The sequence below is a fragment of the Balaenoptera physalus genome (genome assembly GCF_965194825.1).
Source record: "Balaenoptera physalus genome assembly, chromosome: 2".
Classification (NCBI taxonomy): domain Eukaryota; kingdom Metazoa; phylum Chordata; class Mammalia; order Artiodactyla; family Balaenopteridae; genus Balaenoptera; species Balaenoptera physalus.
Genome location: NC_138883.1, coordinates 40,649,907 through 40,669,591, shown reverse-complemented (window position 1 = coordinate 40,669,591; position 19,685 = coordinate 40,649,907). Strand labels below are relative to the sequence as shown.

At 34.9% G+C, this 19,685-nt stretch overlaps 1 protein-coding gene across 4 annotated transcripts in view; it reads left to right on the top strand.

Moving 5' to 3' along the window:
* MNAT1 (MNAT1 component of CDK activating kinase) overlaps window positions 1-19,685 on the top strand; it is a 212,854-nt gene that overhangs the window by 120,943 nt on the left and 72,226 nt on the right. Inside the window, exon 8 of one of the 4 annotated variants that reach the window (XM_082450479.1) lies at window positions 4,652-4,712. The exons of the other annotated variants lie outside the window; for them this stretch is intronic. Coding sequence (XP_082306605.1) covers window positions 4,652-4,697 — 46 coding nt within the window. The 3' untranslated portion in view covers window positions 4,698-4,712. Of the gene's footprint in view, window positions 1-4,651; window positions 4,713-19,685 lie in introns of those variants that run through there. 4 annotated transcript variants of the gene reach the window in all.

Here is a 19,685-nt window from a genome sequence, read left to right as displayed (position 1 = left end):
TGGTTCTTTGAGAAGATAAACAAAATTGATAAACCATTAGCCAGACTTATCAAGAAAAAAAGGGAGAGGACTCAAATCAATAGAATTAGAAATGAAAAAGGAGAAGTTACAACAGACACCGCAGAAATACAAAGCATCCTAAGAGAGTACTACAAGCAACTCTATGCCAACAAAATGGACAACCTGGAAGAAATGGACAAATTCTTAGAAAGGAATAACCTTCCAAGACTGAACCAGGAAGAAACAGAAAATATGAACAGACCAATCACAAGTAATGAAATTGAAACTGATGAAAAATCTTCCAGCAAACAAAAGTCCAGGACCAGATGGCTTCACAGGTGAATTCTATCAAACATTTAGAGAAGAGCTGACACCCATCCTTCTCAAACTCTTCCAAAATATTTCAGAGGAAGGAATACTCCCAAACTCATTCTACAAAGCCACCGTCACCCTGATACCAAAACCAGACCAAGATACTACAAAAAAAGAAAATTACAGACCAATATCACTGATGAATATAGATGCAAAAATCCTCAACAAAATACTAGCAAACAGAGTCCAACAATACATTAAAAGGATCATATACCATGATCAAGTGGGATTTATCCTAGGGATGCAAAGATTCTTCAATATACGCAAATCAATCAATGTGATACACCATATTAAGAAATTGAAGAATAAAAACCATATGATCATCTCAATAGATGCAGAAAAAGCTTTTGACAAAATTCAACACCCATTTATGATAAAAACTCTCCAGAAAGTGGGCATAGAGGGAACCTACCTCAACTTAATAGAGGCCATATACAACAAACCCACAGCAAACATCATTCTCAATGGTGAAAAACTGAAAGTATTTCCTCTAAGATCAGGAGCAACACAAGGATGTCCACTCTCACCACTATTATTCAACATAGTTTTGGAAGTCTTAGCCACGGCAATCACAGAGGAAAAAGAAATAAAAGGAATACAAATTGGAAAAGAAGAAGTAAAACTGTCACTGTTTGCAGATGACATGATACTATACATAGTGAATCCTAAAAATGCCACCAGAAAACTACTAGAGCTAATCAATGAATTTGGTAAAGTTGCAGGATACAAAATTAATGCACAGAAATCTCTTGCATTCCTGTACACTAATGATGAAAAATCTGAAAGAGAAATTAAGGAAACACTCCCATTTACCCTTGCAACAAAAAGAATAGAACACCTAGGAATAAACCTACCTAGGGAAACCAAAGACCTGTATGCAGAAAAGTATAAGACACTGATGAAAGAAATTAAAGATGATACCAACAGATGGAGAGATATACCATGTTCTTGGATTGGAAGAATCAACATTGTGAAAATGACTATTCTAGCCAAAGCAATCTACAGATTCAATGCAATTCCTATCAAATTACCCATGGCATTTTTTACAGAACTAGAACCAAAAATCTTAAAATTTGTTTGGAGACACAAATGACCCTGAATAGCCAAAGCAGTCTTGAGGGAAAAAAATGGAGCTGGAGGAATGAGACTCCGTGATTTCAGACTATACTACAAAGCTACAGTAATCAAGGCAATATGGTACCGGCACAGAAACAGAAACATGGATCAATGGAACAAGACAGAAAGCCCAGAGATAAACCCACGCACCTATGGTCGACTAATCTATGACAAAGGAGGCAAGGATATACAATGGAGAAAAGACAGTCTCTTCAATAAGTGGTGCTGGGAAAACTGGACAGCTACATGTAAAAGAATGAAATTAGAATACTCCCTAACACCATACACAAAAATAAACTCAAAATGGATTCGAGACCTAAATGTAAGACCAGACACTATAAAACTCTTAGAGGAAAACATAGGAAGAACACTCTTTGACATAAATCACAGCAAGATCTTTTTTGATCCATGTCCTAGAGTCATGGAAATAAAAACAAAAATAAACAAAAGGGACCTAATGAAACTTCAAAGCTTTTGCACAGCAAAGGAAACCATAAACAAGATGAAAAGACAACCCTCAGAATGGGAGAAAATATTTGCAAACGAATCAACAGAGAAAGGATTAATCTCCAAAATATATAAACAGCTCATGCAGCTCAATATTAAAGAAACAAACAACCCAATCCAAAAATGGGCAGAAGACCTAAATAGACATTTCTCCAAAGAAGACGTACAGATGGCCAAGAAGCACATGAAAAGCTGCTCAACATCACTAATTGTTAGAGAAATGCAAATCAAAACTACAATGAGGTATCACCTCACACCAGTTAGAATGGGCTTCATCAGAAAGTCTACAGACAACAAATGCTGGAGAGGGCGTGAAGAAAAGGAAACCTTCTTGCACTGTTGGTGGGAATGTAAATTGATACAGCCACTATGGAGAACAGTATGGAGGTTCCTTAAAAAACTAAAAATAGAATTACCTTATGATCCATCAATCCCACTACTGGGCATATACCCAGAGAAAACCATAATTCAAAAAGGCACATGCACCGCAATGTTCATTGCAACACTGTTTACAATAGCCAGGTCATGGAAGCAACCTTAATGCCCATCGACAGACGAATGGATAAAGAAGACATGGTACATATATACAATGGAGTATTACTCAGCCATAAAAAGGAACGAAATTGAGTCATTTGTTGAGACGTGGATGGATCTAGAGACTGTCATACAGAGTGAAGTAAGTCAGAAATAGAAAAACAAATATCGTATATTAATGCATGTATGTGGAACCTAGAAAAATGGTACAGATGAACCAGTTTGTAGGGCAGAAGTTGAGACACAGATGTAGAGAACAAACGTATGAACAACAAGGGGGGAAAGCCACGGTGTGGTGGGAATGGTAGTGGGCAATTGGGATTGACATGTGTGTAAAATTGATGACTAAGAAAACCTGCTGTATAAAAAAATAAATAAAATTCAATTAAAAAATTTAAAAAAAGACTAAAAAAAAAAAAAGTACAATGTGAAAAGAAAGTAATGGATACGGTGAAACCAAGTAATAAAAAAGTAATTTAAAAAGAGGCCCCAACAGCAAAAATGAGGTAGATGAAACAGATAATAAAAGCTACAGGCATCTTCAAAACCGAAACTGCAATCTTGAACATAAAGTGTAGTATTTTACATATGAATATGGAGGCTCCAAGGTCAAATTACTGTTAAAATGATAGATAATTCACTTATCTGCTCTTTGGTAGATCTTAAGATTTTCTTTAGTTTTGTATTCTCTTAAAAGTTCTGCAGCCTCCAAGCATGAAGCCATGGGGAAGTGAAACAAAACCTAAAACCCCTTTTGAGTTTTAGATTACAAATTTATCAAATAATTGGCCTAGATGTTAAAATTGAAGCTTGAAAAGACAGACAATATCGGGTTTTATGTGAAAAGTTATAAGTGATATAGACATTGATTTCTTATTTCTTACTGGGTTAGCAAGGGCCAGAATTCAGTATCTTTAAAATAAATTTTCTTAAAATCTTTACTTTTAATATTAGTGAAGACAGAGTGTTTAAAGTACTCCTCTGTTACAGTTGCTTTTTCTAATAATATTTTCATTAAAATTACGTTTGATGGCTTCCCTGGTGACATAGTGGTTAAGAATCCATCTGCCAATGTGGGGGACACGGGTTCAAGCCTTGGTCCGGGAAGATCCCATGGAGCAACTAAGCCTGTGCACCACAACTACTGAGCTTGTGCTCTAGAGCCTGCGAGCCACAACTACTGAAGCCCACGCACCCAGAGCCTGTGCTCCCCAGCAAGAGAAGCCACCGCAGTGAGAAGCCCATGCACTGCAATGAAGAGTAGCCCCCACTCGCCACAACTAGAGAAAGCCCACGCACAGCAACGAAGACCCAACACAGCCAAAAATAAAGAAATAAAATAAATAAATTTGTTTAAAAAGTTACATTTGAAAGGCTATGGAAATGGCCATGAATAATAAGAACACAAAAATAAACTGTACAACAGTTACTACAAAGGATAGGAAGAGGGAAAAACTTGGCTGTTGTACTGTTCCTACACTATGCATGAAGAGGTATAATAGCATTTGGAGATATTTAGTATAAATCCTAGAGCAACAACTAAAATTGTAAAACAAAGAGGGACAGACAGTAAGCAAGTAGCAGAGTAAATAATGAGATCATTAAAAATATTCCATTAATGAAAAGGAGGGCAGGAAAAGAGAGTCAAAAAATAAAGAAATGGTATAATTAGGAAAGAAATAACATTGTGGTAGATTTAATCTTAACTGTATCAGTAATTACATTGTTCTAAACAAACACTATCCAATAAAGCTTTCTGAAATGGGAATATTCTTTGTCTGTGCTGTTCAGTATAGTAGCCACCAGTTGCATGCTTCTACTGAGCACTTGAATATGCCTAGTGTAACTGAAGAAGAGTGTATTAAATTTTATTCAGTTTAATTTAAATAACCACATATAGTTAGTGGCTACCATGTTTGATAGAACAGGTCTAAATACTCCAAATAATAGGCAGAAATTGCCAGACTGGATTACAAAAGCAAGATTTTACTGTATGTTTTCTACAATAATGTGACATTATATATGAAGATATAGTTTCTCTGAGCTTTAAAAGTTTCTCTGAAATCTTGGGACTGTAACTTGTTTTTATTTTGTAAATAACTCAACCAGTATCTCTTCACAGATTTCTTCTGCCCCATTTTCTCTATGTTTTCATTCTGAGACTCTGATTTCACATAGGTAAGACCTTCTGATGTTGTTTTACAGTTCTTGGATGCTCTATTTTGTGTTTTTCAATCTTTTCTTGAGTTTTGTGTTTCAAAAGTTTGGATAATTCTTCTTGTCCTTTCCTTACAGTTCACTTATTCTTCTGTGTCCCTTTTGCTGATAAGCTCATCAAAGGAATTCTTTCTGATATTGCAGTTGTCATTTCTAGCATTTCCATTTCACTCCTTTTTGTAATTTCCATCTTTTTGTTGAAATTCCCTATGTACAAATTCTATTTGTACATATTATCCACTTTTTCCATTAGATCCTTCAGCTTAGTAATCATGTTATTTTCAGGTGCCTCTTTGATTGTTCTAACATCTCTGGGTCTGATTCTATCGACTATTTTATACCTTAATAGTGGATTTGTTTTTCCTGCTTTCTTGTGTTTATTGTAATTTTGTTTGAATATTGTACAACAGAACAGTAGAGACTGAGGTAAATAATATTTATGGCCAGAAATATTTATGTCCCTTTTTCTGTTAGGCCATTAGTGTAGGGAGTTGAGTATCAAGTCTGTAGTTTGATCTCAGTTTGGTTGTTGTTGCTCAAGTTACCATCTGTGTATCACAGGCTTCAGATTCTTCCAGCCATGATCTGTTGCCACTTTGTACCTAGTATGAGGCCTGGAGTGCTGCAGGGTTTTTCTTAGTCTTCTTGCTCCACCCTCAGCTTTCAGCAGACTCTGCAAGCTTGAGCCAGAAAGGGGTTCTCTCTCTCAGTGTCCCTCCTCAGCAATAGACTCCTCTTGCTTTTTACTCGGAATAAGTCTTGTGGTAGGAGCAAGGGGGTTTCTTAGTTCTCCTGTTCTGATTTTTGTTTTAGGAGGTCTGTGTGCCAGAGCCTCAGAGTGGTGCTTTCTCAGTGTACCTTTCTCTTCCCCAGAGGCAAACAACTTCTGTCTCCTACTTAAGGATGCAGTTGAGTTTGCTATCCTCTCCCAACCCCACAGGTGAGCTCTGTCTTGTGGTGGTGGGGATGGGAGGTGTTGGGTATAAGACAGTTTCCTGCCCTTCTTTCAACCTCTGCTTCGCATCATTATGTTAGTTTAGGTAATAGTGGGTTTCCTGCCTTGCCTCAGTGATTGAAGGCTTTATTCTGTGTCAGTACAGGGTTGGGGAGGGTGGCAGTAGGTTTTTTACTCCTCCTCTAGTGGCACCCAACCTTTGCCCTACCCCAGAAGGTGAGTCCTGGCTGTTTTTTTAATAGTTCATTTCCTCGTGCATGTTCGGTTTTTGCTGATTTTTATTTGGTCTACTCAATGGAATATCCTCTTCATCTTCCTCTTTTAATCTGCTGTGGTGGTGGTGCTGCTGTATATTTGTATGTTAATATTTAGCTAACCCTGTTAGAAGTCTCTGTAAAATAGAGTAGCTTGATTGAGTGTTTTTCTTTTTTTCTTGTTTTGAGTAAAATTTTAAAATTGAATAAGCTTTGGCAACACTTTTGATTGTTTGGAGCCCTTTTTGTTTTACTTCTATCTTTACTGTTGTGGTTTGAATTTTAAAATGTAGGGTAGGGCTTCCCTGGTGGCACAGTGGTTAAGAATCCGCCTGCCAGTGCAGGAGACACGGGTTTGAGCCCTGGTCTGGGAAGATCTCACATGCCGTGGAACAGCTAAGCCTGTGTGCCACAGCTACTGAGCCTGTGCTCTAGAGCCCGCGAGCCACAACTACTGAGCCTGCATTCCACAGCTACTGAGCCCGCGAGCCACAACTACTGAAGCCCGTGCGCCTAGAGCCCGTGATCCGCAACAAGAGAAGCCACTGCAATGAGAAGCCTGTGCACCGCAACGAAGAGTAGCCCCCGCTCGCCGCAACTAGAGAAGGCCCACGCACAGCAACGAAGACCCAACACGGCCAAAAATGAATAAATAAGTAAATAAGTAAGTAAGTAAGTAAATTTATTAAAAAAAAATGTAGGGTAAGCGCAATTTAGATAAGGTATAACTATACTGTTTGTACTTTTCCCAAGTTTTTCATATCTAAAATCTTACTTGAACCTAAATAAAGGATACTGGATCATGGTTTTAGTTTGTTTTGTTTTAGTGGTTGGGGGGCTTTCATTAATTATTGACTATTTAAAGTATAGTTAGTTCAGAATTCTAGAAGTATACTTTTGTCTCTTGCAACAAAGACTGTACAATATATTCTGTATCCACAACAGTTAAGAAGACAAATTGTTCTGATTACAAGTTTGTATGTATTTCAAGCAATGGACCTTGATTATAAGTTTCTTTTAGCTTCTGTGGCTAAGTAGTGGAAGAATTTCTAGATCATCAATAGTGATGTCAGAATTGCTAAAGAAACATTGACTTTTTCTTGATGTAGAAGTATCTACCAAAATAGAATGTGTCTCACACCTTCCTTCTCATCAGCCTTGTATCTTAAGAAAGGGATTGAATTCTTTTTTGTTTTAATAATATTTTATTTATTTGTTTATTTTGTTGCCCGGGTCTTAGTTGCGACAGGTGGGCTCCCCAGCTGTGGCATGTGAACTCCTAGTTGCGGCGTGCATGTGGGATCCAGTTCCCTGACCAGGGATCGAACCTGGGCCCCCTGCATTGGGAGTGCAGAGTCTTAACCACTGTGCCATAAGGGAAGTCCCGTAAGGGATTGAATTCTACACAGACAGTTTCATTTTGGGAGCCAGGATGAATTAGCTCAGGTGGTCTCTTTGGTGACATGTTATGACTTCATACTTAAACATTTGCCAGAATAAATCCTAAATTGATTTCTTACTTTACTAGTTCATTTTCTTTTCTGGAATTATTATTTGAAGCTATATTGCTTTCTTCCTTTTTAGAATTACTTTAGATTTAAAAATGTATTTTTACATAATCTAGTTTTCAGAAACATTTAGAAAGAAACTGAAGAAGTTACTCTGTGAAGTGACTTTTCAAAGAATAATTTGGTATCTACAAAGGTGCTACTCTTAAGGTAGAGGAATATAAACTTTAGTTGACTTAAGGTATAGTAGTTACACATCTGTTCTAAGGGTTGTCCATATTTTTGTTAGAAGATTACATCTAATAAGCCCCAGTTAATCTTTTTACAACGGGCTCTCCCCCTTCCCATAAAACTCTAGCTTCTACTCCTCTCTCTTTTCTTTTTCTGTTAAGACAAAATTTCCATTTTATGTTATTTTATCCTACAGAGGAAACAAGTTCAGTTTCTCTAGAGGCAAATAGAGAATAAATTACCTTATTTCCATTTTCTTATATTTGCTTTGAAATCTGTATGACATGAAGAAGTTAAGAATACTACATTTTGTAGCTTCACTTTAGTTGGTGCAAAACTATGAATGCAGGCACTTTCAAAATAATTTTAATTATATATTTTTGGGAGTATGTGGCATAAGGTCTTAGGAGGCATTGTGTCTCCAAAGAACTACTTTTTTGTCCTCATGTATAACTTAGATAAAGGACAAAATCGGAAGTACGTTGCCATGAAATTTTAGGTGATTTTTACTGGAATCTTTTCTAAAGTTAGTTAAACTTTAGAAGTAGATGAAGAATAAATGAGAATTTCTCATTCAGGAGGGTATTATGAATATATAATTATAGTTCAAATTGCACTGGCGGTACTCTTCTGGTTTGCTCAAGGCAATATGTAAACATATTTTATTAATTCTGTGCCAGTGGGAGCAAGCATTGAGAAAACTTAACTGCTAATTGAAATTCCCCAGGCTGCAGCTTTAGTGGTTAGTTTAGTAAAGTCTCATTGATTGGCATTGTGAGAGTGTCTTTTTAATAACCAACTGGCTTTCTAGTTAATATTTTACTACTTCCCACCCAAAGAAGGGTATTTCCCTTAACTAATATAAATTATAAGGATTATCAATTTTATTCATCAATTTCAAATTATTTAGTCAAATATCACTACTGTTTTAAAAATATGTGATTTATTTAATATGAACTTTTCATTCATGAACCTATTCCAGAAATAAGGAAAAACTGTTATAAGCTATAATCTTTAAGTAAGATGTATATTTTTCACTTTTACTTATTTGTGAATTTAAATGAAACCATTTGCTACCAGATTTGTGTAGAATAAAATTTTAATCTTCATTTCTGTAGAACATTTTTGTATGTTTCTTTGTGGTAGAGTGTTGTAGCCAAGTGCACACATTCATTTCTGTCTCTCCTGTTAACATAACTGATGTAAGTCCTGTGCTATCAACTATGAGAGCTTTAAAAAATAGACTTAAACTGTGATAATTTACTATCTAGAGTCCTTCCTAACCAGTTGATAAGATTATTTAGCTATTATTATGAAATCACTTGTGAAAAAAATTGTGGTTGTAATAATAGTAGAACCTGATGATAATTAGAAGGAAGTTTCTTATTTGATCTTCATCAGCACTTATCAATTTTGTTTTCTTGTGTGGCTGTAGATTACACTGATAAAAATCAAATTGCTGAACAGAAGTAACTGACCTGTTACAAATCCATTACTGTTATTGGCAAAACAATTAAAATGTTCATTCTTGAGGGAATAGGATAGGATATAGTTCCCCTAAAATAGAAGATCCACCTTCACAGTAACCCTGGAGATTCTTTCCCTCCCTCCCTTCCTTCCTTCCATTAGTTTTAGGTGTACAGCAAAGTGATTCAGTTATATATAAGTATTTTTTCAGATTATTTTCTGTTATAGGTTATTATAAGATATCAAATATAATTCCCTGTGCTGTAGAGTAAATCCTTGTTGCTTATCCATTTTATGTATAGTAGTTTGTACCTGTTAATCCCATATTCCTAATTTATCCTTCCCCCCCCTTTCCCCTTTGGTAACCATAATATGTTTTCTATGTCTGTGAGTCTGTTTCTGTTTTGTCTATAGATTCATCTGTATTATTTTTTAGATTCCACATATAAGTAATATCATATAATATTTGTCTTTGTCTGACTTATTTCACCTTAGCATGATATTCTCTAGGTCCATCCATGTTGCTACAAATGGCAATATTTCATTCTTTTTTATGGCTGAGTAATATTCCATTGTGTGTGCAGATAGATGCTTAGGAGTGGGATTGCTGGATCATATGGTAGCTCTATTTCTAGTTTTTTAAGGAAACTCCATATTATTTTCCATGGTGGCTGCACCAACTTACATTCCAACCAACAGTGTAGGAGGGTTCCCTTTTCTCCACACCCTCTCCAGCATTTATTATTTGTAGACTTTTCTGATGATAGTCATTCTGGCCTGTGTGAGATGATACCTCATTGTGATTTTGATTTGCATTTCTCTAATAATTAGCAATGTTGAGCATCTTTTCATGTGACTGTTGGCCATCTGTATGTCTTTGGAGAAATGTCTCTTTAGGTCTTCTGTCTGTTTTTTGATTAGATTGTTTGTTTTTTTGATAATGAGTCGTGTGAGCTGTTGGTATATTTTGGATATTAACCCCTTGTTAGTTGCATCATTTGCAGATATGTTCTCCCATTCTGTAGGTTGTCTTTTGTTTATGGTTTCCTTTACTGTGCAAACACTTTTAAGTTTGATTACATCCCATTTGTTTATTTTTGCTTATTTCTTTTGCTTTGGGAGACTGATCTAAGAAAATACTGCTATGATTTGTGTCAATAATGTTTTGTCTACGTTCTCTTCTAGGATTTTTATGGTGTCATGTCTTACATTTAGGTCTTTAAACCATTTTGAGTTAATTTTTGTATATAGTTTGAGGGAGTGTTATAATCTCATTGATTTACATTTAGCTGTCTAGGTTTCCCAACACCACTTGCTTAAGAGACTGTCTTTTCTCCATTGTATATTCTTGCCGTTTTTGTTGCAGATTAATTGGCCATAGGTGTGTGGGTTTATTTCTGGGCCCTCTATTCTGTTCCATTGATCTATATGTCTGTTTTTGTGCCAATGCCATGCTGTTTTGATTACTGTAGCTTTGTAGTATTTTCTGAAGTCTGGAAGGTTTATGCCAACCCTGGAGATACTTTTCGTGATCATTCTTTTGCTCTTAAAAATTGATAAATTGGAACTTTATATGTCAAGAATTTGAGATGAGGTATGAAACATATTCTAAAAAATTTTTTGTTGTAACACTCTCTTAGTCTCCCTCCTTAAGTCTTCCTCATTGTTGCCAGAGAAAACTTTCTAATATATCAATCTGGGCATGTCTGTCTATTATTAATATTCTTCAGTGGCTCATCATTATCTGCATAATCTGTCCCCTATCTACCTTTGTAGCCATATGTCCTGGTCCTCTCATACTTGGTGTTTCTTAAGAACCTCATGGTGTCTCACAGATTTTTGTGCCATTGCATGTGCTGTTCCATTTCCTTAGGAGGCACCTTTACAATTGTGGCACAGTCCCCTCAGTAATTTCTTTCCCTCTTTTCCTCCCTATGCATGAATTGTCTGTTTATGCCCCTTATTCCCTTTTCTATTGGAGTAGCATTTTTCCTTATTTATATGTTAGCCATATAGTAAGACCATTAACGTTTGATATCTTATATTTTTCTTTTTTGACTTTTGATGGTCATGATTGACTTTGTGCCTATTTTTGTTTTAATTGAAATGTAGTTGATTTACATTATATTAGTTTCAGGTTACAGTATAGTGATTCAGCATATTTATAGACTATCTTCCCTTTAAAGTTATTACAAAATAATGGCTATGTTTCCCTTTGCTGTACAGTATATCCTTGTTCCTTTTCTATTTTATACATAGTAGCTTGCACCTCTTAATCCCATACCCCTATCTTGCCCCTCCCTCTTCCTTCTCCCTATTCGTAACCACTAGTTTGTTTTCTATATCTGTGAGTCTGTTTCTGTTTTGTTATGTACATTCATTTGTTTTATTTTTTAGATTCCACATATAAATAATAACAGAGTTTTTGTCTTTCTCTGTCTGACTTATTTAACTAAGCATAATACTCTCTAGGTTCATCCACATTGTTGCAAATGGCAGGATTTCATTCTTTTTTATGGTTGAGTAATATTCCAGTGTGTGTGTGTGTGTGTGTGTGTGTGTGTGTGTGTGTGTATAAACACACCACATCTTTATCCATTCATCTGTTGATGGACACTTGGGTTGCTTTATGTGAAGTAGATTTAGTCTTTGAGCAGTAAAATATATTAATGATGTCCTGCTAATTTTCCATTGCTCTTCTACTTAAGAAGTCCTAAACCAACACAAAACCTTATATATATTTATTTATATTCTAATTTTTAGATAACTTTGATATTCACATGTAATCACTTAATCCATCTGGAATTTATTTATTTGTAAGGAGCTATAAAAGAGTCTTTACTCTGTTTTTTTCAACTAGTAAATCAGTTGGCCCAGAATAATTTATTCAGTAGTCCTTCTTTTTTCTGTTGATGTTTTAGATGAACATACTAGGGCTTTTGGTCCACTGACCTTTCTTTTCCAATAATCTATGTTTCCGTTTTTTAACCATATCACATTATTATGCATTTAAATTCATGATATGTTTTAGTATTAAGTTGTGTATTTATTTTCTATTGCTGTGTATCAAATTACCACAGATTTAAGTGGCTTAAAACAACATCCATTTTATCTCATTTATTATCAGTGTCTGTGGATTATGAGTCTGGGCATGCGTTACTTGGATCATATATTCAGATTGCATGTGGCTGTGATCAGAGTGTCAGCAGGTGCTGTAGGTCCATGTAAGCGAGGTCTGGGGGGCTGTCTTTCAAGCTCATTCGTATCATTGGTAGAATTAGGTTTCTTGCCAGTGTAGAACTCACAGTGGCTTCCATCTTCTTCAGTGCTAACAGGAGAAAATCTCTTTGAATCTCTTCCTTTTTTAAGGGGTCCTACTTGTTTAAGTTTGGCCCACTTAGATAATTTCCCTTTTTATTAACTTATAATCAACCAATTCGAGATCTTAATTACATCTGCAAAATCCCTCTTGTGATATAATCTAAGGATTGAAATCCATCATATCCATGAGGACAAAATCATGCAGGGCTGCACACAAGGGGGTGGGAATCTTGGGGACCATCCCAGAATTCTGCCTACCAGAGTGGGGCAAGTCTTCCTTTGCTACTTATCTTTTTCAAAGTGTTATTAGCATTTTTATACATATGTTCTTCCAAGTAAACTTTGTTGGCCAAAGCAACAAAGCACCCTACAGTTCTTTCAAGTTTTCTGTACATTTGAAAATTTTCATTATAGAATATTATGAAACAAGTAATCAAACAAAGCAAACCAAAACACCTTAACAACTAAGACACGGCCATCCCTATTACCCCCTAGATACAACCAAACACCCCTTTTTTGGGTATTTTATTTGGAATTGCTTTAAACTTATAAACTGCTACGGAAAGAGTGGACTTTTAAAATTTATTAAGTTTTCATATATCTGACACATTTCTTGGAAATTAATTTTTGTTACACCGTACTTATGATGCTGTTATTATAAAATTGTTTTCATTATGCTTTCTTACTGGTTCTTGGTTAAATATATTTTCATTTTGTATATAGCTGTTTTACTGATAATTTTGTTTTTTAAGGTGATTATCTGGGGTTTTATCTGGAAGCCAGTCACCTGAAAAAACAATTTTTTTCTTTTAAATGCTCTGTCTCTGATTTCAGTTTCATATTTTATTGCATTTGGCTAGAACTTCTTAACTTGGTGTTGTACAGTTTTGATAATTGCAGTTTCTTGTGTCTCATTTTGTTTTTTTTTTTTTTTGGTGAATCCTTCAAGTGTTTCATCATTAAGTATCATGTTGGTTGATTAAGTGATTTTTCTTATCATGTTGAAGTATTTTTTTAAAATCATGTTGTAGAATTTCTGTTTTTTGGTCAAAGTCTTTACCTATTGACTTATTATACATGGATTGTCTAAGAATGGAGAAAAGGTGTTTGTTTTGTTTTATGTTTGTTTTGTTTTTAATCCTGTACACTTAAGTCTGTACATTAGTTTTGGAAAAATTCTCAGGGGCACCAGAAAATCAAAGAATATGGAGAAGTACAAAACTCACAAAAAATGCAATATGTATGTGTATATAATATATGATATATACTTTGTCGTAATTACGAAAGTATTACTAAATTAACTTTTTTTATAGCTATGACAGCAAAATGTCTTTAGTATCTGTTTTTGTTGGCATTTGAATTAGAAAGAAATCAACTCACATCTATCATGAATCTTTTGCTTAATCTTCTAGTCTGGCGCTAGTCTGGTAAGTTTTAAATCTTTTTTTACAGTCATGGAAAAAAATATGTTTCTGCTTGAAGCAGTTGTCAAACAAGCTTCTTTCATCGACCGTCAGACACGGGGCAGCTGAATGAGGCTGTTTAGTCTAGAGTAAATGCTCACGAGATTACAGGGTCACTGAGGAAATGTAATTATGCAGTTGATTCCAGAATAGTCGTTTGTAGTAAGGACTTTAAAAGTATTCAATCATAGTATTAATTAAAAAATATGTATAATCCAAAATTAATCTCAGAAAATCAGCACTAAATAAACTAAATTATTTAGTTTAGTAATAAAATTATAACTATAAATTATGACAATGAAATATAGTTTTAATTCAGATTTCTGCAGGACCCTAAAATAGGAAGTTCCGTTTATTATTGGAATTTGCTCAGTTCCTCCCAAATCGCTGTAAAATTCAATTGACTCTGTATATCTATATGTAATTGTCTCTGTTGGGAAACGAAACCTCACAGTATTTAGCTCATGTTAATTGAGAAAATAATTGATTACTTAGCAGTTTTTTTTTTACTTTTGTTATTCATTTGATTATCACTCATTCGATTATGAAGCACCTCCTGTGTGTCAGTTACTCTTCTAGGTACTAAAAAAACAACAGTGAGCAAAACAGAGAAAGCACCTACTGTCATGAAGCTTACATTATATTGGGATGAAATGAACAATATAAATATACTGATGAATTTATTAGATGGCTGTATCAAAATACTTTATCCTGTGGTATTTGTCTTCCAAAGACAAATACCTTAGGATAAAGGGATATGTAGTGATTGGTGTAGAGTGCTGTTTTTACATAGGTCGGGGTGGAATCTTTTGTAGGATGATATTTGAACAGACATGAATTAAACAAAGAAGCTAATCATGTGATATAATGGGGATAGGCAGAGGAACTCTAAGTGCAGTGGCCCTGAGATGGGCATGTGTATGAGGATGAGAAAGGAGTCCAGTGCCTGGAGTAGCGTGAATTGGGGCATAGCAGGAGATGAGGTCAGAGTGGTAGCAGGTTTTTATATAAGAAGGCAGGCTGGGCCCAGTTAGACCACGTAGGGTTTATTTTTTAGGTGATGGTCAAGACTTGGGATTTTACTGTGAAGAACACGAGAAGTCATAGAATTTTGAACAAAGGTGTGTCATATGACTTACATTTAGAAAGGTCTGTTATAGGAGAATGGATGGTGGAGAGAAAACAAGAAAACTTACAACTGTCTTAGTTAAGATGGTAGTGGCTTATACTAAGATGGTAACAGTGTAGTTGCTGAGAAAGTGGTCAAATTATGAATATAATTTTGATAGCATAAAATAGAGAATTTTTGATGGATTGGATGTTGTGTGCAGGGTTACGAAAAAGTTGCTCCCAGGGTTATATCTGAGGTACAAAATTGCCATTTAAATGTGATAAGGGAGACTAGGGGGAAGGGTTCTCTGGGGCAAGACAGTTGTGTGAGTTGCTTTAAGTTCAGTTATTTATCAAATATTTAAAAAAATATATTTCTAAAGAGGCTGCAAGAACTGGGAAAAATCCTTAGCAGCTCTACTCTTTTATGGGAGAGTGAACTCTCATGAGTTCATTACAGTAGAGACCAAAGAAGAAAACGCTTCTGTACTCATAGTCACATCTCTGGGTAGTGCAAAGCTAAGACTAGATTTTTAGTCTCTTAGGATACTTTTTCTCTGCTGTACCTTATGGCCAAGGCCATTCCATTTACAGAGCTTTCAAAATCTGAATGAGCTTTATTTTTATTATGCTTTTAGATTGTTTTAATTTCAGATAGTATATTTAAAGGCAATGAGTTTATGTAGCAACTTTGCTTATTTTATTCTCAAAAAAATGAAAACAAAATTATTCTGCTCTAAGAAATAGAGACACAGACGTAGAGAATGGACATATGGATACCGTGGGAGGGGGAAGAGGGGGTGGAATGAATTGGGAGATTGGGGTTGACATATATACACTACTATGTATAAAATAGACAACTAATGAGAACCTACTTTATAGCACAGGGAACTCTACTCAGTGCTCTTTGGTGACCTAAATGGGAAGGAAATCCAAAAAAGAGGAGATATATGTATACATACAGCTGATTCACTTTGCTGTACAGCAGAAACTAACACAACATTTTAAAACAACTATACTCCAATAAAAATTAATTTAAAAAAAGATAGGTCATTGATAAATCCTATAGAAATAAGCCCATTTCACTATTTCAGGGGGCAGTTGGTTGAATAGCTTTTGTTTACCTAATTTTGAGTTCATGTGTACATTTTAAAATTCGTATATTTTTAAAATCCTGTAACTTAAAAAATTATTCTGCTCTAAGTATGAGCCAAGTTTTCAGCCTCCATTTTTTTCCCCCATGAGGAAAATAGGACTGAGTTGGGCATTGTGACTCACAAGCTTTTGGGTTGGAGCTTAGGTAGCTTTTGGGTTGGTGCCCTGATAGCAGAGGTGTAGCAGGGTGGGGTGGTAGGAATGGTCCGTCCCAGCCAGATGCAGGCAACAAGGGTTGCATTATCTGTAGAGAATTAAAAAAAATAATAAAATAAAACCAATTAAAAGTCAGTCTGTTTTATTGTTTGTTTTTTTTTAATCAGCATGTACTAGCAGTTCTAAACAATGTTGGTTTTCAAATACTCCTTCCTGAAAACATCTTCTTTTGGTCCAAGTTCTAAACAATTGCTGTTATTACTTTTGATTTCATAGTATATAAGTAAGCTTCCAATGAGCACATCTTTATTCTTTGTTCCTGAATAATATTGTGTTGTATACAGAAGTGTAATCAGAGAACTCCCAGTTTTATAGTCAGCCCCAGAACATCACCATGCCCCGCCACCGCCAACGAACCCACCTACATTTAGCCTCACTCAAGAGTAAGTTTGTCAGATTTTAAATCCTTCTGACTCCTTTCTGGCAAAATTTCTCTTTCCAGTTCCCCCGTGGTATTAAATATTTCTGAGTTTAAGTGGTAGATTTGAAGTGAACTGATAGTCTAGTGATTGTAGAGATGAAGAAATAGAACTTAAGTTCTTGGAGTATTTATTTTTGTTTAAAGCTTTTCGACTATGTGACGCCTGAAAGTTGCTAGAAAAAATCCTAAAGAAACAAAGACATGAACATTATTGCAATTTCTGGAATTTATTGTGAAATAGCTATTTTATGAGACTATCCAACTTATTATCATTAAGATATTTTCTAGCTATTTGGATACCTGTTGCTTAAAGAAAGAAACTCGAAATTAAAATTAACAAAAAATATTCTTCAATTTATTATGAGCAAAGATAAATTGAAAAATCTGGCTTTATTCCCTAATTGAACATGAATATACAAGGAAGATCAACTTTAATGAATTCACTGACAAATTTGCATAAGTAAAACTCAAAACAGAAACTATGATGTGACAATCTTTTATGTACTTATAAATATTTTCCTGTTTTCAAAAATTAAATTAGTATAATTAATGGGTATTTTTGTCTGTTACTTTTTCCTCTTTTGTTGTATGAATTTTATTTTTATTTAAAAATTTTTAGTGGCATAATGTGTACAAAATCCAATAGAAGAAAAAATTTGTGTCTTTTCTGCATTGTTATTATTTTTCATTTCATGATTATTACAGAAAGTAATTTTGTTGTATAAAGGAGCAGGTGTGATGAAAAATGATCTGCTCTGGCTGTACAATATGCTAGGTGTACATTTGCCTGATAAGAGTTGGCCCTGAGGATGGGATCCTGTGTCATGTTTCTGTAATACCAAGTCTTGTCAATTTAGTCATAAAAATAAATTCTCCATCATATTTGGTCATACTGATTTCAGAAGGATGTGCAGACTTAGATTTGAAAAAATTAAGAGCAATAGAAATAAGCACGGGTCAGGAATTAGATCCTGCTTTGGTTAAAAGAATTGTGATTGTTGGGTCTGGAAAACAACTGGCTATGCTTTGGGAAAGCAGAATGAACATGGTTGGTTAAACTTTTTTTTTTTTTTTTTTTTTTTGCCTTAAATAATAAGTGAACTTTATTGGCCAATAAGGAAAGGGAAGGACTAGCTTCAAGTGAGACTTGATGCAGGGCTCCAGTGATCTGACCAGGATTCAGTTTCTTTCACCATTTCTCACTCTTCTTCTTTGGTGCTTACTCCAATTTCTAATAGTCTCTCCCCTCTGGTTCCAAGATAGTACCAGTAACTTTTTTGACTACGTATGTCCTACTTATGTTCAGAAGGGATAGTTAATCATTTTTTAGTTTATGAAAAATATTTGAAGGGAGTAATGTTTCTGAAAGGAAAATTATCAATAAGATGGTAAAATGTGGATCAGAGGACCAGTTTTGACTCTGCCCAGCTTCTACATCTTAATTTTTGTTGTCCTATTTATCTGTATATTTCTAAATCATACAGTTATACTGCAGTTTCTTGATTTCCAGTTTTAGACCTGCCTCTTGACATCCTGATTGAGAGATGAAGATTTAGCCCTCTAAAACTCCTTCCCTATTCTTATTTCACTTCTCCTATTATTTCCCAATACAGTTATATCACAGTTTTAAAATTAAATCAGTGTTCACTATTTCCATGGTAAATACGTAAATATTATTTTCAGTTGAGCCATGTATTGTACAATGATTATGTTTCTTTAGATTTCTTATTATGATTGCTTTGTCCTTTTTGGGGGGGGTCTTCAAAAATTTTATTTTTTCATTTAAATCAGCATCTTGACTATCCCATCAAGCCCCCAAATTATCTTACCCTTTCTGGGGCTAATGAATATGAAAACAAAATAGAATCCCACCATTCATCACCTTCTACTTTCTTTTAACCTCCTTACCCAGTGTAGATGGCACTTTATATTTTTGTTACTAGCTTAGTCTCTCCTGTCCTCTCGTTTACCTTGTGTTATAAGCATGCAGTGTGTCTGCTTTGATAGTTTATGATGAGTAACATCAGGACTTGAGGGATTGCCACTTTCTAAATCTTTTAAAAATATTCTTCCAAGGAGTGATTAACTGTTTTTAGATTTAGAGAAAATTCATTCAACCTTTAGGTCTCTTGCTTTGAGTTTTACCTCAAAATTAATTTAGAAAGAATTGACAGTAAGGGAAGCAGAAGCAATAATGTTTACTTCATTCTACTGTTTTCACCTCTTCATCCCAGAGAAAAGGAAGAAAGATTCAATAGCTTGAACTTGCTAGTGAGACAGTAGTCGTTCCAGTTGTAAGACATTTGGACAGTTCTGGTTTCCCAGCAAAAGAGTCAGCAGCAGGAGGGTATTTCTTGGAACTCTGTGGTAACTTTTCCATGAAGCTGCCGTTCTTTCTGAGTTAGTTGTTTCCGTTATCCTCTCATTTGCTTGAAGTTAATGTGTGTAACCTCATGGTGGCTCTACTACTTCATCTGTTTGTTGAGCTTGCCTACTGGTCTTGGTGGGTTTTATTTACTTGTTACAGATAATTTATCCAGTACCATCTTAACTCTCAAAGTTTAAAAATGATATATTGAAAGGCTATATTATTAGTGTTTTCAGATTGTGGATTTTGTCCAATATTTTACAAAATGGAGTAAAACAAAATAAACTAGACAAGGGCATTGTACATTGTAAATGTAGGTATTGTTTTGTGAAACAAAAAGAAATGTAAGTATTGTTCAGTTATATGTGCATATGTATACACATTTGTAGTGGGTTTTCATGTAAAGAATATTTACTAATTATGGTAAGAAAAGTTTGAGAAATGTTGCTTTAAACACAAAGCACATAGTA